Consider the following 25,160-nt stretch of genomic DNA (forward strand, 5'->3'; position numbering starts at 1 on the left):
TTTTTTTTATTTTTACATAATACACGTGTGCTGCATGTTTAAATATTATTCAAATGGGTTACTTAATTCAAACATGTCTTAAAGGTTGTACGAAATATTTTGGAATTCAATAAAAGGAATGTTTAAAAACGGTATTTCACCCTTTAACTATGGGAAAAACCTATTTAACAACGTCTTCCAACTGTCGCGAAGTAAAATAGAATCAGAGTGTTTGTGTGTGTGTGGGGAGGGGTCTTGAGGCGGAGCAACAGGCGTGTGTGTGTGTGTGTGTGTGTGTGTGTGTGTGTGTGGTGTGTGTGGTTGGTTGTGTGTGTAACATAAATCCTAAGGTTGGGGGGTCCCAGAACTCTTATCTGTAGAGAACCGTTTGAAACCAAGGTGTGCACTATCATGCATAAGGCATGTCGAGATATCAGCCGAACAGCGGGGGTTAAACATAGATATCTCTAATCTGCGGCCCCCACACACCCCGTTTGCAGACAGAATGTCACGACATCCCCTCCTGTTGTTTGAATTCACAGCCTGTGTTCTCTAAACCAGACATACATGGGTTGGGGTGTAGCATACATCTCTCAAAAACTCATTCCGAACTTTTAGATAGTTAGGGACAGAACTATTTTTTAACGTTGTCAGCATTACTTTAGCGCAAACATAAAGGCCCGAATATTGAGCTGCACGGACAGATTAAAATAATAATAATAATATTCGGAATAAGGGAATCTCGCATAATGGATATTTCTGGAGGTGAGTAAATGAAAAAAACATATTTTAAGATTTGTTTGAATATTATTGGAATATTAAACCCTAGTTATTTGGGTATTTCAGGCCAAAAGCCCAATATAGGTTAAAAAAAAAAAAAAAAAAAAGTGTAGATATAGCGTATAACTGTTAACATTGTCTAATGGAATCTAGGATCCCCGACATTTACGCTTTTACGCGATTTACCTGATCTGGAACATGATGGGGGTTCGCAGGAGCAAAAGTCTGGCAGACAATCACCAACGGCCTTTTTTCATTGTAAGTCCTTATAATTAAACACATACCCAAGAAATATTTATATATAACATTTTAAAAATAGGTTGTACTATTTTTTTAAACTATTTTATGTATTTACAGCCGACATACAGCCCTTTATGATAAAGGATGCGTTATGGACAGCTGACACGCAGGACTTTGATGCAATTCTACCGTTCACTGTGGCCCAAGTACACTGCTCAGAATCAAGCCCACCCGAAAACTACTGTTGGGCCGGGAACTTGCTGCTTCACGAGCCGGCGCTCCAGGGACAAGGTATGGGACCATTATACAGTTTTGTTATTAGTTATCAGCCTTTTTATTAGTTATAGATCTGTTGATAGCCTATGTTAAAACAAGGACAAATAATGTTTTTTCAGACTGCCCGGAGACAGACCCAGCAGAATCTGGAACGCTAGAGGGAAAAAGTCACACACCCCCGGTTTCGGCGATTCGTCACAACAAGCGCCAAAAAGCCGAGGTATTTAACTATGTACTGTTAATATATATTATTATAACGGAAAGGTATTTGACATTTGTATGTAGCTAACATATATATTTTTATATCTAATAACGTAATTATGTATGTATTATTTTCATTCAGACTCCGCACCGGCAAAAACGGCACAGACGACCACATAAATCTAGAGCTGGGGGATTCAGGCGCCCGAGCATTCAATGAAACACCCAAGAGACCTGTTTTTAATGACATGTCAGATGTTGATGACCAGCTATTCTGTGATGCGCCAACCTTATAGACCCAGTCAATTCTACGGCCTCAATACCTGCAGCCGAACAAGAAAGGTTTTTCACATTATTTTCCAGGGCTTTGAAATCGAGCAATGTTTTGCTATACAAACGACTGGGGATTTAATTGAGAGACAGTACAGAGACGATATGTTATTCTGGCATAGAACAATTCCACGCATGTTAAACAGCAACCCCATTAAAAAACGCAAATACAGACGCTAAAATCATACATGTAACACCAACCATTACAGAAAGAAAAAAACGAACACTCTTAATTATCCAAAATGGCAGAACTAACGCAACACGGGAGACAGTTGAAAGCCTCTTATCCCAGATTCCAGACGAACTCCTAGAAGTTATAAGACGTATGAACGATTCAGGAACGTTAGATGAAAGCATATTAACACAGATTCCAGCCGAACTCTTAGAAATGATTAATCGTATGAACCAGTCAGGGGGTTGAGGAAAACATGTTATCCCAGATTCCCAAGCCCTCATAACCTTAATGATCGTATGAACGCGAGTCAGACAATTTCGGCCCGACAGCGATAGAACAACCCGTAACGCCTAGGTCCGTAGAGTCTGAAACGCCACAAGATGTTTTTGGGGAATTGGACAATTATCTAATAAATCTGGCTGCAGATGTTCATGATAGACGTGTCAGGGTTGTGTACAGGAATAAATTCAACAATACAGAGATTCGACAGTTTTTCAATTTCCTATGTGTGAATCAGAATCTTGACTATGCTGTATTTTACATGATGATAATGGACACTCTGAATGACCTGTTAGAAACAGCAAGAGATTATGGCGAACCTCGTGATGTCTTACAGTTGGAAATATGTGGAGATAGCCTGCATAATTCAGTATCTCTTATTTTACCCAATGGCGAAGCAGATCTTGAACAATTTACAGCGCTGGTAGAACACCTTGTTCAGTCAAATTTAGCCATCATAGCCGATCGAACCCTAGAGCTTGTAGTGCAAATAATACGTCAACCACAGGGGGCGGGGCAGAGAAGGAAGCTTGATAGCCTAATGCAGTCAGAAATCATAAGCAATAAAAGGGCCTACCTCATAAACGTTCACAATCCCGATAATAAGCTATGTTTTGCAATAGGCCTAGCGCATTTACTTAACCCCGGATGTACTGATCTGACGGCATTGCAAAAGGCTAGAGAGATCCAAACGGCGGTGGGTCTCGGGATCCATGAAGGCGTGGCATTCTCAGACATTGTCAAAGTTGAAAACCTATCAAGATTGTGGTTTTGTACCACAGTAGAGCTAATGCAGCTCTCTTGAAGTTCCAAAACACCCCCCAACTGCACCCCCAGATTCTGTACTTTTATGTGCAAAACGAACATTACTATGCCGTTACAAACGTCACGGCGTTCCTAGGGGCAACCTATGTGTGTAGATCCTGCCATACCGGCTACAGCCGAAAGGGGGGGCACTCGTGCCGTTATAACTGTTCTGTATGTCAGGATGCCGAGTGCCCTATGCAGACCCTAAACTTGACACCATGTGAGGATTGCCATCGCACATGTTGTTCGACCTACTGTTACGATAAACACAAAATTGAAACATGGCACCCTAAGGCCATTAACAAGAAATGCCCAAAATGTCATTGCAATTACAGCCTTAAAATAGATAGCCCTAAACCACATGTTTGTGGAATCCTACAGTGTCCAATCTGTAAAGGGGGTCTGAAAAGCAGAAATGCTGAAGTGGTTCAAGAAGTGCCACACGAGTGTTATATTCAGCCCTTGGCTGAAGATGAACCTTCAGAGAAATATGTGTTCTATGATTTTGAGACAAATCAACAATCGGGGGATCATTTGCCTATTTTTGTATCTACCATGACATTCACGGGGGAAAAGTGGTCTGCAGAAGGATCCAATTGTGCACTACTCTTTCTAAAACATTTTAGAAAACCACAGTACCGAAACTTTACGTTCATAGCGCACAATGCTAGAGCCTACGACTCGTACCTTCTTCTGAACCCCTTGATACAGCAAGGCATAGCGCCGAGGGTCCTAGCGCAAGGGAGTAAAATCCTGTGTTTTGTAGATCCCGCCTTCAACCAGAGATACATTGACAGTTTAAGCTTCTTACCCATGAGATTGGCTCAAATGCCAGAGGCCTTGAGTTTTGAAAACTCTGTGAAAGGCTGGTTCCCCCACTTCTTCACATCTGAGGAGAATCTACACTATATAGGATCATAACCCAGCCCAGAAATGTATGGGTGTGATCAAATGTCTCCCAAAGAGCGAGAGAGATTCATGACTTGGTATGAGACAGTAAGACATGGCACCTTTGATTTCCATAAAGAGATGGAATCATACTGTGACAATGATGTGGTTATACTTCGTGAAGGATGCCTCAGATTCAGAGAAGAGGTAATCAAAGATGCAGGTATTGACCCTTGGAGTTGTACAACGATTGCATCGGCATGCATGAAAACATACCGTACACACTATATGCCGACATCCTCTATAGCGATCCCCTCGCCTGACAACTACCGACGCCAGTTCAAGGCCTACTCTAGTGGGTCCATTCAATGGCTAGAGTATATGGCCCAGGATAAAGACATTTTTATTCAACATGCTTTGAATCGAGGGGAGAAGGCGTTTGGCTCTTACCATGTAGATGGCTACACCAAGATTGACGGGGCTTGAGACCGTGTATGAGTACAACGGTTGTTTCTTCCATGGTTGCAAATCTTGCTTTGTGCCCCAGAACATATGTGTCCTAACCCAAAATACTTTTGGGGAAATGTACCAAGAGTTTCAAGACAAAGTTGATTCGTTACAGGCTACTTACGGTCTAAAAGTGGTTGTTTTGTGGGAGCACGAATGGACAGCCCTCAAAAAGTCTGATCCTCATGTTCAAGCATTCCTTTCCAGCTTTGACATCCCAGAACCTCTGGAGCCAAGACAGGCCTTGTATGGCGGCCGTACCAATGCTTTGACATTGAGGTATGTAGCGCAACCCGACGAGACAATAGGCTATGTGGATTTTACATCCCTTTATCCGCATGTAATGAGTTCCTCATGCTATCCTATAGGTCATCCTGAAATTATTCATCGTGATTTTGACTTACCTCAAAACTATTTTGGTCTGATCAAAGCAACAGTCTACCCTCCAAGGGGTTTGTTTATACCTGTGTTGCCTTACAGGGGCCCTCAAGGAAAACTTTTCTTTCCCCTTTGTCGCACCTGCAGTGAAAACATACAACAAACCCCATGTGATCACACCGATCAAGAAAGAGCACTGACAGGTGTATGGGTCACAGCTGAATTCTCTAAGGCTTTAGAGATGGGGTATCGTGTGGCCAAAATCTTTGAAGTATGGAACTTTCCAAAGAAATCAGACACTCTTTTTAAAGAGTACATCAAGACCTTCTTGAGATGTAAGCAAATGGCTTCAGGCTATCCTGCATCGGTCACAGATCAAGAAAGTAAAGACAGGTACATTCAAGACTATCATGACAGAGAAGGCATCCTTCTTGACCCTGACAGAATAGAGGTCAACAAAACCAAACGAAATGTGTCGAAATTGTACCTAAATTCGCTTTGGGGCAAATTAGCGCAGAGGTGTAATATGTTGACAACGTCGATTATTAAAGACCCTGAAGAATTTTTGGAATTCATTTTTTCGGACCAATACGAAATTTCACATTTTCATTCTTGAGTCAAGACATTGCCTTGGTGCAATGGCGACGTAACAAGAAGTGGGTTCTACCCCCGTGTAATGTAAATGTGTTTCTTGCAGCATTTACCACGGCCTATGGCCGACTTGAACTGTACAAGCTCATGGAGCAGCTTCAGAGGCGGGTACTTTACCACGACACAGACTCTGTGGTCTATGTAAGCAAACCAGGGGATTGGAGCCCCCCACTCAGCAACTATCTGGGTGGCTTAACGAGCGAACTCGCAGAGGGTGACCATATCACAGAATGGTCATCCTGTGGGCCCAAAAGCTATGCTTTTAGAACGCTAAAGAATCACGTGGTATTGAAAGCCAAAGGAGTGACTCAAAACTATGAAAATGCCCAGCGTGTAAACTTGGAATCAATCACACGCTTGGTCGAGGTGTTCCTAAATGACAGGAATAGTGACTTTGAGATTTAGGAGCTCCTACAAAAAGATTGTTGTGTATAATAAAGGGCTTCCATCTGAGGAAGGCCAAACTTACTAAAAGATTCAGGGTTGTCTATGACAAGAGACTGCTTTTGCCTGACTGGACCACATTACCCCTTTGGGTGTTGACTTATGCTACAAGCTACAGGGGTCTTAAAGCTTAAGATATAATGACTGCTGTAGAAGGTTTTGACCCCCGGTTGCAACTACCATTTTCGGCCTTAATCGCAGGGCCTTCGAATAGTGGTAAAACTTGTTTTGTAAAAAGTATTTTAGAGAATTCTGAACATGTGTTATCTCAAAAGCCTGATAATGTTGTGTGGTGTTATTCATGTTATCAACCTCTGTATGATGAATTGTTGAAGACAATAAAAATCAAGTTTGTTGAAGGAATACCTGATACCCTGTCTGATGATGAACTTTTACCTCCTCATAAAAACAATCTGTTGGTTTTGGACGATATGCTATTTGCAGGTAGCGAACATCCCGAAATTGCCCGAGCGTTTACCCAATATACTCATCATAGAAACCTGTCCGTGCTTTACTTGGTGCAGAATGTGTTTCACCAAGGTAAAAATAGCCGCACCATCAGTTTGAACGCCAATTACATGGTTTTGTTCAAAAATCCTAGAGACAAACTACAAATTAACACTCTAGCTCAGCAGATGTACCCGGGAAGGAAATCCTACTTCATGGAGAGCTACGAGGACGCAACCCAAGCGCCATTTTCTTATTTAATCGTGGATTTAAAAGCAAATACTCCAGAACACCTGAGGCTACGAACCGGTCTGTTCCCGTGGGAGTGGCCAGCTGCGTACATTCCTAAAAAAAAGTAGCCGCTATGTCTCTGCGTTTAAAAAGAAACTTGCCCCTCTTGAGAAGCCTAGTTGGGGCTACATCTAATGAACGGAAGGCCATCTTGGGTCACTGTTCTTCAGATCTCATATTATCTCTATGTGAGATTGCTTTGAATCTTCTCAAAGGACGCATTCCACTCACCCTGACACAATTGAAAAATTAAAGAGACAAAAGACCTCGATCAAGCTCTTTGCCAATAAAAGGGTCAGTCTTCAAAAGAAACGACATAGCATACAACAGTCTGGCGGTTTTATTCTACCTTTACTAAGTATAGCCGTGCCCTTCATCACCAGCCTTATTGCAGCCCGACGTGGTGGTTGAACACATAGGGTGATGGCCAATAAAATGTATCTGGTGCCACAACAAGAGTTGGATAGACTTAAAAAAACAAATGCAGGGGCCCCCCGAAAATATCAGACAAACAGCGGAAAATGATTTGGATACGGCCATGAAGGATATTTTGAATCAAAAAGGATTGAACCCCTATGATAAGGTCCAAAAATACACAAACCTCTTGCAAAGGTATTTGTCCTTGGTGAAACAAGGGGAGAGAGAGACAGGCCATTTAACTATTTCCCTACAGGACCCTTTAAAAGATGACGAGCCTCGCGAGAGCCACGCCCCTGTAAGGCCGGTACCTGCGAGCTTACCATCTGAAGATCAAATGCCTGTTGAAGATAAAGTTATGCATGACTTGTTAACCCATGTTCCGGCACGTAACAGGAAAAATGTTAGCTACATTATAAACAAGCTAAAAGACTCAAATGGGGCAGCTACTTGGAATGACAAAGGAGAGTTTATCCTTCAGGGGGCTGTTGTCAAGGGTTCACATATACTTGACTTGCTTAAAAGTACCACATCTGCCCACAAGGTGGCTGATGACCGAAGACCTCCAGGGTGGCTTCAGTTTCTTAAGGCCCTGGCCATCCTCAACATACCCCTCTCGGGTGTACCCAACTATAAGATTCGGCAACAGATTCACTCTTTAAAACACAAACCGTCACCGAGATACAGCACCCCTAAAGATGCCCCAAAACCCTCGCATCCTTATGAAATGAATGACGATAACCCATTTACCCCCCTGAACGCCTCTGGACCTTTCCCTAATCCCGATCTCTCTGGGTGGTTAGCCTTTTGAATGACTTTTGAATGACTATGATTAAATTCAATAAATTTATTTGAAAAATAAGCAATTTAACATTTGTGGCATTCATGAAACATTTGGCGTGGGCATGCGCCTTTACATTTACATCATTACATTTAAGTCATTTAGCAGACGCTCTTATCCAGAGCGACTTACAAATTGGTGCTTTCACCTTATGACATCCAGTGGAACAGCCACTTTACAATAGTGCATCTAGGTCTTTTAAGGGGGGGTGAGAAGGATTACTTTATCCTATCCTAGGTATTCCTTAAAGAGGTGGGGTTTCAGGTGTCTCCGGAAGGTGGTGATTGACTCCGCTGTCCTGGCGTCGTGAGGGAGTTTGTTCCACCATTGCGGGGCCAGAGCAGCGAACAGTTTTGACTGGGCTGAGCGGGAACTGTACTTCCTCAGTGGTAGGGAGGCGAGCAGGCCAGAGGTTGATGAACGCAGTGCCCTTGTTTGGGTGTAGGGCCTGATCAGAGCCTGGAGGTACTGAGGTGCCGTTCCCCTCACAGCTCCGTAGGCAAGCACCATGGTCTTGTAGCGGATGCGAGCTTCAATTGGAAGCCAGTGGAGAGAGCGGAGGAGCGGGGTGACGTGAGAGAACTTGGGAAGGTTGAACACCAGACGGGCTGCGGCGTTCTGGATGAGTTGTAGGGGTTTAATGGCACAGGCAGGGAGCCCAGCCAACAGCGAGTTGCAGTAATCCAGACGGGAGATGACAAGTGCCTGGATTAGGACCTGCGCCGCTTCCTGTGTGAGGCAGGGTCGTACTCTGCGGATGTTGTAGAGCATGAACCTACAGGAACGGGCCACCGCCTTGATGTTATTTGAGAACGACAGGGTGTTGTCCAGGATCACGCCAAGGTTCTTAGCGCTCTGGGACGAGGACACAATGGAGTTGTCAACCGTGATGGCGAGATCATGGAACGGGCAGTCCTTCCCCGGGAGGAAGAGCAGCTCCGTCTTGCCGAGGTTCAGCTTGAGGTGATGATCCGTCATCCACACTGATATGTCTGCCAGACATGCAGAGATGCGATTCGCCACCTGGTCGTCAGAAGGGGGAAAGGAGAAGATTAATTGTGTGTCGTCTGCATAGCAATGATAGGAGAGACCATGTGAGGTTATGACAGAGCCAAGTGACTTGGTGTATAGCGAGAATAGGAGAGGGCCTAGAACAGAGCCCTGGGGACACCAGTGGTGAGAGCACGTGGTGAGGAGACGGATTCTCGCCACGCCACCTGGTAGGAGCGACCTGTCAGGTAGGACGCAATCAAGCGTGGGCCGCGCCGAGAGATGCCCAACTCGGAGAGGGTGGAGAGGAGGATCTGATGGTTCACAGTATCGAAGGCAGCCGATAGGTCTAGAAGGATGAGAGCAGAGGAGAGAGAGTTAGCTTTAGCAGTGCGGAGCGCCTCCGTGATACAGAGAAGAGCAGTCTCAGTTGAATGACTAGTTTTGAAACCTGACTGATTTGGATCAAGAAGGTCATTCTGAGAGAGATAGCGGGAGAGCTGGCCAAGGACGGCACGTTCAAGAGTTTTGGAGAGAAAAGAAAGAAGGGATACTGGTCTGTAGTTGTTGACATCGGAGGGATCGAGTGTAGGTTTTTTCAGAAGGGGTGCAACTCTCGCTCTCTTGAAGACGGGAGGGACGTAGCCAGCGGTCAGGGATGAGTTGATGAGCGAGGTGAGGTAAGGGAGAAGGTCACCGGAGATGGTCTGGAGAAGAGAGGGAGGGATAGGGTCAAGCGGGCAGGTTGTTGGGCGGCCGGCCGTCACAAGACGCGAGATGTCATCTGGAGAGAGAGGGGAGAAAGAGGTCAGAGCACAGGGTAGGGCAGTGTGAGCAGAACCAGCGGTGTCGTTTGACTTAGCAAACGAGGATCGGATGTCGTCGACCTTCTTTTCAAAATGGTTGACGAAGTCATCTGCAGAGAGGGAGGAGGGGGGGGAGGATTCAAGAGGGAGGAGAAGGTGGCAAAGAGCTTCCTAGGGTTAGAGGCAGATGCTTGGAATTTAGAGTGGTAGAAAGTGGCTTTAGCAGCAGAGACAGAGGAGGAAAATGTAGAGAGGAGGGAGTGAAAGGATGCCAGGTCCGCAGGGAGGCGAGTTTTCCTCCATTTCCGCTCGGCTGCCCGGAGCCCTGTTCTGTGAGCTCGCAATGAGTCGAGTCGAGCCACAGAGCGGGAGGGGAGGACCGAGCCGGCCTGGAGGATAGGGGACATAGAGAGTCAAAGGATGCAGAAAGGGAGGAGAGGAGGGTTGAGGAGGCAGAATCAGGAGATAGGTTGGAGAAGGTTTGAGCAGAGGGAAGAGATGATAGGATGGAAGAGGAGAGAGTAGCGGGGGAGAGAGAGCGAAGGTTGGGACGGCGCGATACCATCCGAGTAGGGGCAGTGTGGGAAGTGTTGGATGAGAGCGAGAGGGAAAAGGATACAAGGTAGTGGTCGGAGACTTGGAGGGGAGTTGCAATGAGGTTAGTGGAGGAACAGCATCTAGTAAAGATGAGGTCGAGCGTATTGCCTGCCTTGTGAGTAGGGGGGAAGGTGAGAGGGTGAGGTCAAAAGAGGAGAGGAGTGGAAAGAAGGAGGCAGAGAGGAATGAGTCAAAGGTAGACGTGGGAGGTTAAAGTCGCCCAGAACTGTGAGAGGTGAGCCGTCCTCAGGAAAGGAGCTTATCAAGGCATCAAGCTCATTGATGAACTCTCCGAGGGAACCTGGAGGGCGATAAATGATAAGGATGTTAAGCTTGAAAGGGCTGGTAACTGTGACAGCATGGAATTCAAAGGAGGCGATAGACAGATGGGTAAGGGGAGAAAGAGAGAATGACCACTTGGGAGAGATGAGGATCCCGGTGCCACCACCCCGCTGACCAGAAGCTCTCGGGGTGTGCGAGAGCACGTGGGCGGACGAAGAGAGAGCAGTAGGAGTAGCGGTGTTGTCTGTGGTGATCCATGTTTCCGTCAGAGCCAAGAAGTCGAGGGACTGGAGGGAGGCATAGGCTGAGATGAACTCTGCCTTGTTGGCATCGCAGATCGGCAGTTCCAGAGGCTACCGGAGACCTGGAACTCCACGTGGGTCGTGCGCGCTGGGACCACCAGATTAGGTGGCCGCGGCCATGCGGTGTGGAGCGTTTGTATGGTCTGTGCAGAGAGGAGAGAACAGGGATAGACAGACACATAGTTGACAGGCTAGAGAAGAGGCTACGCTAATGCAGAGGAGATTGGAATGACAAGTGGACTACACGTCTCGAATGTTCAGAAAGTTAAGCTTACGTAGCAAGAATCTAATTGACTAAAATGATTAAAATGATACAGTACTGCTGAGGTAGGCTAGCTGCGTTGTTGACACTACCCTAATCAAGTCGTTCCGTTGAGTGTGAAGTTTCTACAATGCTGCTTTTCGGGGGCTCGCTGGCTAGCTAGCAGTGTTGGTTACGTTACGTTGCATTAGGAGAACGACAATGGCTGGCTAGCTAACCTAGAAAATCGCTCTAGACTACACAATTATCGTTGAAACAAAGACGGCTATGTAGCTAGCTATGTAGCTAGCTACGATCAAACAAATCACACCGTTGGGACTGTAATGAAATGAAATGAAAATATGATACTACCTGTGGAGCGAAGCGGAATGCGACCGGAATGCGAAAGTTCTATTCGGTAGACGTTGGCTGGCTATTGGCTAGCTAGGAGTGTCTCCTACGTTAAGGACGACAAAATAGCTGGCTAGCTAACCTCGGTAAATTAAGATAATCACTCTAAGACTACACACTCTAACTACACAATTATCTTGGATACGAAGACAGCAAAGACAACTATGTAGCTAGCTAAAACTACAATAATCAAGTCGTTCAGTTGAGTGATTACAAGTTCTTAGAGGATACACATTTGAACACTTTTGATATTTTCTAACAAAACAAGCTACAACTTTATCATTACTTCTTAAATCATCCTTATAAAGAGACATAACATCTTCAAAAGAAACTCCCCGGGCTCTTTGGCATAGGTAGAATACACAGTGTTGACCGCATGTCGTTGAAAGGGTATCTTGCACCTGTTTGATATTGTAGTATATCTTTGAGCCATTTTTGGTCAGAAATTCTTTAATAGATTTGGGGAAATGTGAAAAACCGGGTGGGAAACCATAGGAATCAAAAAAAGTTGAGATTTTTCTTCCTCCTTCCTCTTCTAAGGTCACAGCTAGCCAATGTTCACCCGGCATGTTTTTAGGATGGGTATTGACAATAAACATTGCAGGCCGCACCTTCCATTTCTCCATAGGTAATTCATCACAAGCCAACACTCCGCAAAATTGTTTTCCAATCAGTCAGCTCATCAGCCCTTCCAACTCTTGGGTATTCATGTCTTTTGCTCAACGATCCTTAATAATAATCTACTAAAACCTGTCTTCGGCTATTCACCTCCAAGATTGAATCAGAGCAGGCATAAACAATCATGCTAACCGTACAGGCTAAAGGTGTACGGAAACGCATTTCCAGCCTGAGGTTACCTTTGGGACACCACAGAAAGATTGTGTCATCATCTGGGGATAAATTGAAAGCATACATTGTGTAACCCTCGGCAAAATCATTTCTGTCAATAGGTAAAGAGATCTTTTAGATGCCTCCCGGTAGCCAGGAATAGATTGTAAAATTCTCGCACAGATATGTTGTTATTAAATTGCGGTTGGAAAGCCTTAGCAGGGACCTGACGTCCGTCCTGACACAGAGCGACATACTCTGCATTGAAGTGTTGAAAATTATTTATTTTTTTATTTAAGCTGCCCGTATTGGAGGCGTGATCAACCAGACCTATAACTACGTATCGCGGTAAATGGCCTAGAAATAGGTTTTCTTGACTGCAGATTCTGCTGCCCACAGGTATGCTAAAGGTTTTCATGGTAATTCTTTGGAGAGGGTAAAGGGCATTTCCTTTCAGCAAAGCCTGTGAGTGACCCAGACGAACTGCCGGAGATACCGATACTTTTTAATAAAAAGCGTGGCCCCCAACACTTTTAAGCTAAAGTCCCCATCCGTTGCAGACATTAGGCAAAACTCATCCTTGGCCCTGGTTAATTTTAGTCTTAAATCAACCGCATTTAAGAGTAAACGTTCTTGAAAGAAAATGTCAGAGTGTATAGGGCCTAGCAGATGAAACTCTCGAGATTCTGCACAGTAGCGAGCCCGGGCGGCCAGGCCTTTATTTGCACCTGTGGATGGGTCTGTCGATTCCATAGAGCCTCCTGCAGTATCCTTGCTAAAAAGCCCTGCGCTGAATTGGGTCTTGAGAGTGTCTTCAGAGTAGTTGAGTAAGCATTCCATGATGGCACGGTAGGGGTATGTGGCACTGCTTTGACTGATTAGCCGTTCCCCAAAGTCACATCCACTTGGGAGAAGATGGTGGCCACTGGGTAATTAATGAGACTCACTTTGGCATCGTTTGCAATATCAGTACCATCTCTTTTGGTTACTTTTAGACGCAAATGCACCAAGGTGTTGTTGAGGTCCAGATAGTTGTCACCGTGGCCTGGTATGAAAAACTCTATGGGGCCGTTGTCTGTAATGGCAGAGAGTGGGGCTATCTCCACATAACTGGACCTCTCTACTGAATGTTGGGTTAAGGGGGCCGTGAAAAGATCGAGCTCTGTTTTTATAGCTTCAGAGGACATGCGGTGTAAAAGAGCCATGGTGCTTGTTCTTTTAGAAAATACTTCCGAGTATTCTTTTTACCGTTTTTGGTCCAGACCTCCTCACTTTACCCCGTCTTTGACTAACTGAGTTTCTTTTAACCGTTAACCTCCGTTTTTTAGGCTCAAGTCTTCGCCTTATACCGGGCGGTCTCTTTTTCGGTCTTCGAGACAACATCATCAACCCCGAGCCTTCTTGACTCTCGACATCTGGTGACGCCCTTCTGGTTATCGCATTGGCGACAACCTCACTTACTATATTTTTTGCTGCTGATTTTAAATGCGGTTTGGCTATGCTGAAGCCTCTCTTCATAAACGGTAAAACCATCCTAAAGAGATTACGAAATATCCCTCCGATCCCCGAACCATACATGGTGGGCGATCCATAATATCCTGGTAACCCATTACCCACTTGATCCACATAGTATGTGACATACCGGTTAGGGTCGAGATGTCGGTGTTCCATAATTTTAATTTAGATGTATTATGTATATAAAATATATAATACTAATATTATATATGTAGAGAGGTTTTGGTGGGTCTAAAGTGGAGTTTTACAATCGTTTTACCATAAGAAAATTCAATGTTTTCGTTCTGATCCGTTTTAAGCTCAACAAGAATGTTTTCAATATATTTCTTGCTTACAGGTACGTAGTGTGGCTTGTCGTAGGTGACAGTGACGATGTCCCCATCCTTTCCATCTATATGAACTGTTCTCAGGAGTGGCACACAGCTGTCTCCGACCCTTTGATATGATATGATGTCGGTATACACAAATATGTTGTAAAATCCTGCATGTATATCCGCGGGGAATGGGAATAATTTATCTCTCACATACGTCCATGTATTGGGCCCCATCCCTAACATGTAGGCTAAATTACCACTGGTCTTTATCCCCGGAAGCATCTCCTGAGATTTGTACCCTTTTATTTATAGGGTTGTACATCAGGAATATTTCCATACTGTTCTGCGATAGCCGTTCATTCAACTCTGAGACGAGCCTTTCGACGGTTCTATAGAACCCTTTTTTAACCTTAATAAATTTAGCAGGTTCCGTTAACTTTTTGAAATAAAATTCCCGGTCCTTATCTTTGATATTATACCAGCTATGGGGGTATGTAATCTCGCTGAGCCCTACTTCCCAGGCCTCTGATAACTCTATAGGCTTTGGAAAATTGGTTGTATAATTAGAACTCTGATTATTACGATATATGTGTGCGGACGCATTACTGGGGAGAGTCAGGTAGAAGCCGCTGTGTTCCATTATGCCCTCCGGTGTACACCCCGAATGAGGATGTATTTTATCATGCATGGGGGTTTAAATTAACCCCTGATGCCTCCACTACATCCTTCTCTAATACCCAGCTGTTGAATTTTAGCGGACAGTTTTTCCAGCGGACCAGCACCCATTTTTGACCTTTCTCTCTCTTTTGATCTAGAATCTCCTCTACGTGAAACACCTTGTCTTTACCAACCGTTACCTTCTGTAATTCCTGCTCATAAAAAGATCCCGTTATAAGTTCCCCGTCATAATCTTTTAATATGTAGACCGGGGGTATGCGCGGCAGACATTCTGTAACCGTGAAAAGCTCATCACTGTATCCTTGCACGTATTTTTTATCGAAAACACCCCTCAACTTGGATATACGAACCAAGTCCCCCACAATAAATTTAAAATGTATTTTTTTCTTACGGCGAAGAGGGAGCAAACCATACAGATTTTTAAAGACTTGAAAAAGAGTTTTCCGAAGAGACTTCGGAGGGTTTCATCCTTATACTTTTATGATAACTATTGTTATACGCAATTACTAAATCTTGAACTATATCGATATATCTATGCGTGTTGTGCGCTGTAAAATAGCGCCACATCCTCTCCTTCAGAGTCCTGTTAAAGCGTTCAACCACAGAAGCTTTCAAATCCGATCCTGTAGCAAAATGTACTATATTGTGCTTTTTCATTAGTTTCTGAAAGGTCTTATTAAAAATTATTTTCCGCCATCGGTCTGCACTTTCTTGGGGGCGCCTCCTTCCTTCAAGATAGAGGCAAATGCCCTGGTCACCTCAGCGCCGCTCTTATTCTTTAAGACCCGGACAAAAGCTATTTTAGAGAAAATATCTATGACCGTTAGCATGTAGCGGTTTCCTTCATTTTTATCTGCAAGGGCCTGCATGTCACATAGATCCGCCTGAAATTGGGACAATGGGTGTGTAGAAAAACTCTATTTCTAGGAAAATGTTTTCTCACGGGTTTATGTAGAGTGTGCGCATCTTGTTCGGATAGCCACTCAGTGACTTTAGCATCGCTTAACCTGTGACCTGTTTCTTCGGCTAAAGCGCTGTAAACGCTCCTTACCACCATAAGACCCCGGGTTAGAGGGATTATAATAAATGTTTTTCAAAATCTGCTCTGCCATCCTTCTTGCCTATCTGAGGTACAATAATGTTAATGAGCCACTTTCAAATAACAACAACATTTCATTTTCATTTTTGGGATTTTTATTTTCATGAAAACATTAGGTATTACGTATACAGACAATCCCTAATTCGTTGCAGGATACATGCCCCCCCTTTCTCTATGATCGAATCATGTAAAACCATGTATATTTGGGTTAGATTAACAGGTTTGTTTCGCTGAATTTTTACAACAGACACATCCGCTATAAAAGTATATAAACAACAAATATGATACATGGTACAATTAAAGGGTGTTTCAAACAAATAAAGTAAAATCTTAGACAAGGTTGTTTCTAGTTCTTCAGAATCACCACCAAGCCGGGTTACCATTTGTGTCCATTGTAGAACCTCGCCAGCATGGCGTACATGAGTCATGATTTGGTCCATTTTCAAAACACGCTCTACATTAGCCCCGGAATTGGGGGTTTTGTAGAACGAGACATTGTTCACTTTATTTTCAATAATTTGATGCATAACACTTGTAAGTTCTCTCAAAAGAAAAAATGTATTTATTCTATCTAACATCGTATACATATAGTTACCCATTGCTCTACATCTAAATAACAAAAATGTCACTCGGGCTCTTGGGGTTTATTGAGCCAGAAAGCCAACACATCCGACACCACAGCCTCCCTGTATTTGTTATCCTCCACCAGGGTGTGTCGGATTTCTTTGAGTTTCTGGTGTATATGAATTGCCTCCTTTAGCTCGTGTAGAACTCTACCCCGGGGATAGACGGCAAAAGGCCCATAGCCTCCAGGGCTCTGACCAGCGATGGTATAAACCGGCGGGACCAAAGTCTTTTCACCAGCGCCTCAAAATTGTTGAAGAAGTAGTATCTTGGGGGATCGTATAGGCAGGGGTGCCTTCGCTGGCTGGGGTGATTAATCTCACAACCGATGCATTTTTCTCGTATATATTCTCCAATCACCACGTCTAAAAGCGCGGCTACTGAGGCCTTGATTGTGTCAACAAAAATAGTACTGACCACCCCATCAAACACGTCCTCAGGTTGTGTACAGGTAGGGGGTGTCGAGGATCTTGCCAGGGGGGAGTAGAATGGAGGGCTGCGAGGCATACAATCCTTAGTGTCGGGAGCCCAGGCCGTTTCGGAGTTCGGGTATGCGTTAGGAATATCCATGGTCAATGCGTAGGTTAAGAACTGTAGGTTTTAAGAACCAGCCTTTTTATTCTTGAACCAACCCTCGGGGTATCTGGGCGGGGTTAACAACACAGCTTACCTCGCTTTCTTTGGGGGCTGCCTCTCCTGACGTTGTATCTTCTTGGGGTTGCTTTGAGTCATAATCCTCAGGATTCGTATATATTATGCACTTCTTTATCCGTACAATGCTGGATTGAGGTCTGGGATTTGACTAGGCCATTTCAAGACATTTAAATGTTTCCCCTTTAACCACTCAAGTGTTGCTTTAGCAGTATGCTTAGGGTTATTGTCCTGCTGGAAGGTGAACCTCAGTCTCAATTCTCTGGAAAACTGAAAACAGGTTTCCCTCAAGAATTTCCCTGTACTTAGCACCATCCATAATTCCTTAAATTCTGACCAGTTTCCCAGTCCCTGCCAATGAAAAACATCCCCACAGCATAATGCTGCTACCACCATCCTTCACGGTGGGGATGGTATTCTCGGGGTGATGAGAGGTGTTGGGTTTGCACCAGACCTTTTCCTTTCCTTGATGGCCAAAAAGCTCAATTTTACTTTCATCTGACCAGAGTACCATCTTCCATATGTTTGGGGAGTCTCCCACATGCCCTTTTGTGAACACCACACGTGTTTGCTTATTGTTTTCTTTAAGCAATGGCTTTTTTTTGGCCACTCTTCTGTAAAGCCCAGCTCTGTGGAGTGTACGGCTTAAAGTGGTCCTCTGTACAGATACTCCAATCTCCGCTGTGGAGCTTTGCAGCTCCTTCAGGGTTATCTTTGGTCTCTTTGTTGCCTCTCTGATTTGTTGCCTGGTCTGTGAGTTTTGGTGGGTGGCCCTCACTTGGCTGGTTTGTTGTGGTGCCATATTATTTCCATGTTTTAATAATGGATTTAATGGTGCTCTGTGTGATGTTCAAAGTTTCAGATATTGTTTTATAACCCAACCCTGACCTGTTTGGAGATGGTGCTGCTTGCTTGGTGGTGCCCATTGCTTAGTGGTGTTGCAGACTCTGAGGCCTTTCAGAACAGGTGCATATATATACTGAGTTCATGTGACAGATCATGTGACACTTAGATTGTACACAGGTGGACTTTATTTAACTAATTATGTGACTTCTGAAGGTAATTGGTTGCACCAGATCTTATTTGGGAGCTTCATAGCAAAGGGGGTGAAAAACAAACGGTTGCTTTCTCCAGTGCTTGAGCTCTCACCAATCTGCCTTTTTATCTCATCGTATTCTTTCCTGTTTCTGTCTGTGCACATTTCAGAAAAGTCTGTATTGAAAGTATTTTTATGTCTTATCAGTCATTTTTGTATATGTAAATTATTTTTCTGTCTTTCATTAATTATAGGAAAAACAAGAAGGGGACTTTAATGCTGAGCATAATATAATGTTGGGCCCATGTTTCATGAGCTGAAATAAAAAATCTCAGAAATTGTCCATACTGTATGCACAAAACAATATTATTTAGCATACATTTTGTGCACACATTTTTTTTTTACATCCCGGTTAGTGAGCATTTTTCCTTGGCGAAGATAATCCATCTACCTGACAGGTGTGACATATCAAGAAGCTGATTAAACCGCATGATCATTACACAGGTGCACCTTGTGCTGGGGACAGTAAAAGGCCACTCTAAAATGTGCAGTTTTGTCACACGACACAATGGCACAGATGTCTCACGTTTTGAGGGAGCAGGGCATTTGGCATGCTGACTGCAGGAATGTTCAACAGAGCTGTTGCCAGAGAATTGTGTGTTCATTTATCTACCATAAGCTGCCTCCTATGCCATTTTAGAGAATTTGGCAGTACATCCAACCGGCCTCATAACCACGCCAGCCCAGGACCTCCACATCATTTATATAAAGCTCTTTTGTGGGGAAAAACTAATTCTGATTGGCTGGGCCTGGCTCCCCTTGTCCAGTCATGTGAAATCCATAGAATAGGGCCTAATGAATTTATTTCAAATGACTGATTACGTTTTTATGAACTGTAACTCAGTAAAATCTTTGAATTTGTTGCATTTAGATTTTTGTTCAGTATATAGTTGAGATTGGTTAATGTTGATGTTTCAGTTCCAATGTCTTTCTCAAGATCAGTTTCAATGATCAATGCACTTGGCAGACATAAGTAAGCTCTAAAATGAAATAATTGTTTCTTGTGTTTGTCAGTACTGTGACATGGAACAGCCTGGCCATCCCCGACACCCACTGTTCGCCAGACGGGGAGGGATACCTGTGTCCTTTGGGCTTTAAGTGTGTGGACTTGGAAGAACTGGGGCTCAGCAGACAGGAGCTGGGCTACAGCGGCTTCAACGAGCTCGGTACATACACACACACACACATGCACACGGGTGTACCCCCACATACACATGCACACGGGTGTACCCCCACACGCACATGCACGCACGCACACAGCATTTCTAGCTTTGTACGTTCAGCTTAGTAACTGCTGTCTGAATAACTTTGAGTTTTATTTGTACAACTACCAATTTAGATGATAAAATGCCAAGGCTGGTATCTGTGTGTTAGAGCTGTGCTGCAGCGGCTTCATCAACCGAATATACAGATTACACCTCTGCTGGAACACCTTTTGTTGGTTTACATCCCTGCATAAATGAATCAGACCAAGAATGTTGAGGGTTATCATGGTGCTTCCCAAAAAGGTAGGTCGGTTCGATAGAAATAGAATAGGGATTCTATTTTTTAGCATTTCCATGGACAGTACTGGAGTGGATTGTGGCTGGTCTTTCCTGGGTTCTTTTCTCAGAAGCAGAAAAAGCTACAAAATAAATAAAAAATGCTTCTACATGAGCCTTGGTCTGGGGTTCTGGCCATCTTAGCGGCGGGATTCATTCTTATCACCTGAGCCCAAATCCAGTGTCGGATACTCTGAGCAGTGGCTCTAATCTCTAAATAGCTAGATAAGGATAGAAAGAGAGATAGGGATGGAGGGATGGATACAGAGAGGGTAGAGGGAGAGAGAGCGCTTATTAACAGACCTTGACAGACTGGGCATGCAGGCCTGGATTCTGTTAAGACTTTACTTCTCTCTCTGTTCTCTCTATTTCTCCCTCTCTCAATCCCTCTCTTGATTAGTAGTATTTTCTGGAGGAAGAAGTGCATCCCTGTCTACCAGTGTGTTTACTTCACGCATTGTAGTGACCACAAACACACTGCTCTTGGGTAGTTGAAGCCCCGCTCTTTCCCTCTCTTCTGTTTATGTATTACTGACCTTGTTTATCGTTTATACAATGATACCATGTTATTCAATCATGTTGCATAGCCTTGTTATTATGGCACTTACATAGACTACATACAATGCATTCGGAAAGTATTCAGACCCCTTTACTTTTTACACATTTTGTTAAGTTACAGCCTTATTCTAAAATTGATGAAATTGTGTTTTACCCCTCATCAATCTACACACAATATCTCATAATGACAAAGCAAAAACAAGTTTTTAGAAATTTGTGCAAATGTATTAAAACGATAACAACTGAAATATCACATTTACATAAGTATTCAGACCCTTTACTCAGTACTTTGTTGAAGCACCTTTGTCAGCGATTACATCCTCAAGTCTTCTTGGGTATGACTCTACAAGCTTGGCACACCTGTATTTGGGGAGTTTCTCCAATTCTTCTCTGCAGATCCTCTCAAGCTCTGTCAGGTTGGATGGGGCACTCCCCAAATACAGGTGTGCCAAGAGAATAGCGGCCCAGCTATTTTCAGGCCTCTCCAGAGATGTTTGATTGGGTTCAAGTCCGGGCTCTGGCTGAGACTTGTCCCGAAGCCACCCCTGCCCTGCCTTGGCTTGGTTGTGTGCTTAGGGTCGTTGTCCTGTTGGAAAGTGAGCCTTCGCCACAGTCTGAGGTCCTGAGCTACCTGGAGCAGGTTTTCATCAAGGATGTTCCGTTCAACTTTCCCTCGATCCTGACTAGTCTCACAGTCCCTGCCACTGAAAAACATCCCCACATCATGATGCTGCCACCACCATGCTTCACAGTAGGGATGGTGCCAGGTTTCCTCCAGACGTGACGCTTGGCATTCAGGCCATAGAGTTCAATTTTGGTTTTATCAGACCAGAGAATCTTGTTTCTCATGGTCTGAGAGTCTTTAGGTCCAAGTGGCCCGTCATGTGCCTTTTACTGAGGGTTGGCTTCCGTCTGGCCACTCTACCATAGAGACATGATTGGTGGAGTGCGGCAGAAATGGCTGTCCTGAAAGGTTCTCCCATCTCCATAGAGGAACTCTGGAGCTCTATCAGAGTGACCATCGAGTTCTTGGTCATCTCCCTGACCAAGGAACTTCTCCCCGATTGTTCAGTTTGGCCGGTCGGCCAGCTCTAGGAAGATTCTTGGTGGTTTCAAACTTCTTCCATTTAAGAATGATGGAGGCCACTGTATTCTTGGACATTTAATGATGCAGAAATGCTTTGGTACCCTTCCCCAGATGTGTTCCTCAACACAATCCTGTCCAGGTGCTCTTCGGACAATTCCTTCAACATCATGGCTTATTTTTTGCTCTGAAATGCACTGTCAACTGTGGGACCTTTAAATAGACATGTTTGTGCCATTCCAAATCATATCCAATCAATTGAATTTACCACAGGTGGACTCCAATCAAGTTGTAGAAACACCTCAAAGATGATCAATGGAAACAAGATGCACCTGAGCTCAATTTCAAGTCTCATAGCAAAGGGTCTGAATATAAATAAGGTATTTTGGTTAGTTTTTTTAGTAAATGTGCAAAAAATCTAAACTTGTTTTAGCTTTGTCATTATGGGATATTGTGTGTAGATAGAGGACATTTAATTTTAAAAAATGCATTTTAGAATAATGCTCTAACGTAACGAAATGTGGAGAAAGGGAAGGGGTCTGAATATTTTACGAATGCACTGTATCTGTCTGACACCGATGCATGGAGATAATTATGATCTGTCTGGGTGCGATGGAAGTCTTTGTGCAGTGGGGATGTTTTGATTCACTGAAAATGTAAACAAAAGTTTCTTATTGGACTATTCCCTCCCTGTTTTAGTCAGTTTTCTTTAATTGGTGCCCAATGAACATGACCAAGTTTTTAGACACCGGTTATTACTCACAATGCTTTCATTACTGTGTTTGAGAAACAATTTTACCAGCCCAGAAGATGTTGACAAGGAACCAAAGAGACCACACACACTTTTGAATTTGTGAATTTAATAAGGTTATTTTCCCATGGTAGTTAGGTGTGGAGTTTGGCGTTAGCAAACAATGTATTTCACATTTAACAGCAACACAAGTGCAAATGATAGACAACAAATACAGAGAGAGAGAGAGTGTGTGTGTGTGTGTGTGTGTGTGTGTGTGTGTGTGATCAGTCAAGTGTGCAGAGGTCCTCTGGTCTTCTACCTCCAAGTTCTTGTCTTGACTGCATCAAGACAGTTTGAGATTACAGTTTTAACTGAAGCTGAAGCTACCCTTAACTCTAGTGACATAACGTGTGTGTGAGTGACATGGTGACTTGTTTCCCGGTACAGTGGCAGCACCCCACAGTAAGCAACATGAGACAAGGGATGCAAGGGGGTTTCATAGAAACATTTTGAAAATGTACGGCCCATTGGACATTCCATTAGATCAGAAGGAAACTATAGACCAGAAAGTGACACTGTCAGTATACTGTCATTATTACTGTACATGCTTACATGTCAACATAAACAGACCAATGTAAATGAATATGCCCAATTTCTAATTCAGTGATAGCATTTGGTAATGTTCATGATTTACTACAACTAAGCGCTGGAAACGAGTGTAAGATAAGGTTGGATGGTGGAATGAATCTGTCGATGTTTAAATTGTATGTCCCTATGTAATTAAATGGTTAAAAAACAACCTTCAAGCTTCTTTATTGGGAAGTCATGTGTAGGTATCATCCTCAAAAGGGATGACTGTTTTATGGCTCCTTGTAAGCTCCAAGGAATCTCTTTCATACAAAATGACAAGGGAATCGAAAGGTATTGTGTTTGGGGTGAATGGGAGGATCTGAAGGAGACTTTTTAATTGGTTACACAGAGGCCTTTGTATAACGCAAATAGTTGATCTAAACGTGCGTGTAGTATGCATGTAGCTCAATGTGGGACCACCTAACTTTCTTTCTTTCTGTCTCACTCTCTCGTCTCTGAGCCTATCTCCTTCTCTCTCGCTCTTTTTCTCTCACTCTTTCTTTCTCGCTCCCTCTCAATGAAATACATTTGAATAGAAAGATGCTTTATTATCCATTACAGAATTACTTTTATTGCCAAAACAACTCAAAGGGTTGTGAGAGACTGAATCTTTCTTCAGAATTGGCAAGCAATTTAACAACTACAAATTGAATCAACAATTTGATCTCACTCTCTCCCTCTCTCCAGGTACCAGTATCTTCACCGTGTACGAGGCAGCCTCTCAGGAGGGCTGGGTGTTCCTTATGTACAGAGCCATCGACAGTTTCCCTCGCTGGCGCTCCTACTTCTACTTCATCACGCTCATCTTCTTCCTCGCCTGGCTTGTCAAGGTACAAGAGACAGATTTATCTGACTTGCTACGATCCCGTCCCTTTTGACTGGTACAGTTATACTCCCTGTCATCCTATGGAAGGAGACAGTTTGTCTGGTGAAAGAGAATGGACCGTAGCAGGCCAGATAAAAGTGTCACTCGTATCTTGTGTGAGGAGACTCTTCTCCTGTGTGGTCCTGTTTGGAACAGTTGGTAAGAGTATGGGGTTAGCAACGCCAAGGTCATGGGTTCCATTTCCCGCTGGACCACCTACAAAAACATATGCACTCACCGTTAGTGGACACTTTGTATACAAGTGTCTGGTAAATTGCATATATAGGTCAAAGTATTTGGACAGTGACACATTTTTTATTGTTTTGGCTCTGCACTCCAGCACTTTGGATTTAAAATGATGCAATGTTTCTGAGGTTAAAGTCAGTTGAGGGTATTTCCATCCATATCGGGTGAAGAGTCACAGCACTTTTGTACATATTCCCCCCATTTGGACAAATTCACGTATGTGTATTAAAGGTCCCCTATTCCCAACACACAATGACTACATCAAGTTTGTGACTACAATCTTGTCAATGTTTTGTTTGTGTTTCAGATTATTTTGTGCCCAATAGAATGAATGGTAAATAATGTATTTTTTCATTTTGGATTCACTTTCATTGCAAATAAGAATATAATATTTGTCTAAATACTTCTACATGCTACAATGGTTATTATGGATAATCATGAATGCATCGTGAATAATGATGAGTGAGGCACAAATATCATACCCCCAAGACATTCTAACCTCTCACCTTTACCAATAGCAGGGGGGGGGTTAGCATTTTCTGCGGGGGTATGATATTTATGTCTCTGTAACTTTCACCTCATAGTCATTGTATCATTTCAGATCCAAAGTGCCAAACTACAGAGCCAAAACAACCCAAATGTGTCACTGTCCAAATACTTCTGGAGCCTCACTGTATGTATTACTCTCCATATTTCTGAATGTGATCTCTTCTGTCGGGTGTGTGGCACAGTAGATTCCTCCAGTCTAGACAAAGACATTCACACCTGTGTTGTTTGCTCACTTCCAATCCCTCAAGAGTTTCTCTTTCTATTTATCTCTCTCCCTGTATCTCCTCATTTCTTTCCACCTCCCCCCTCCCTCTCGCTCTGTCTCCGTCTCTCTTTCTCTCACTCAGAATGTTTTCATTGCGGTCATCATTGAAACGTTTGCTGAGATCAGAGTTCAGTTCCAGCAGATGTGGGGGTCCCGAAGCAGCACCACCTCTACTGCTACCACACAGGTACTGTTACACACACACACACACACACACACACACACACACACACACACACACACACACACACACACACACACACACACACACACACACACACACACTCAATCAGAGCCACATTAGAGTATGTATTTATAAAGCCA

At 43.7% G+C, this 25,160-nt stretch overlaps 1 protein-coding gene across 2 annotated transcripts in view; it reads left to right on the top strand.

The window, feature by feature from the left end:
- Nucleotides 1-25,160, top strand: part of nalcn (sodium leak channel, non-selective) — a 291,484-nt gene that overhangs the window by 33,637 nt on the left and 232,687 nt on the right. For both annotated transcript variants that reach the window (XM_029647141.2, XM_029648174.2), the window contains exons 8-10: nucleotides 19,380-19,531; nucleotides 23,599-23,741; nucleotides 24,919-25,023. In XM_029647141.2, coding sequence (XP_029503001.1) covers nucleotides 19,380-19,531; nucleotides 23,599-23,741; nucleotides 24,919-25,023 — 400 coding nt within the window. The remainder of the gene's footprint in view (nucleotides 1-19,379; nucleotides 19,532-23,598; nucleotides 23,742-24,918; nucleotides 25,024-25,160) is intronic.

Source organism: Oncorhynchus nerka, linkage group LG1 (assembly GCF_034236695.1).
Source record: "Oncorhynchus nerka isolate Pitt River linkage group LG1, Oner_Uvic_2.0, whole genome shotgun sequence".
Taxonomy (NCBI): domain Eukaryota; kingdom Metazoa; phylum Chordata; class Actinopteri; order Salmoniformes; family Salmonidae; genus Oncorhynchus; species Oncorhynchus nerka.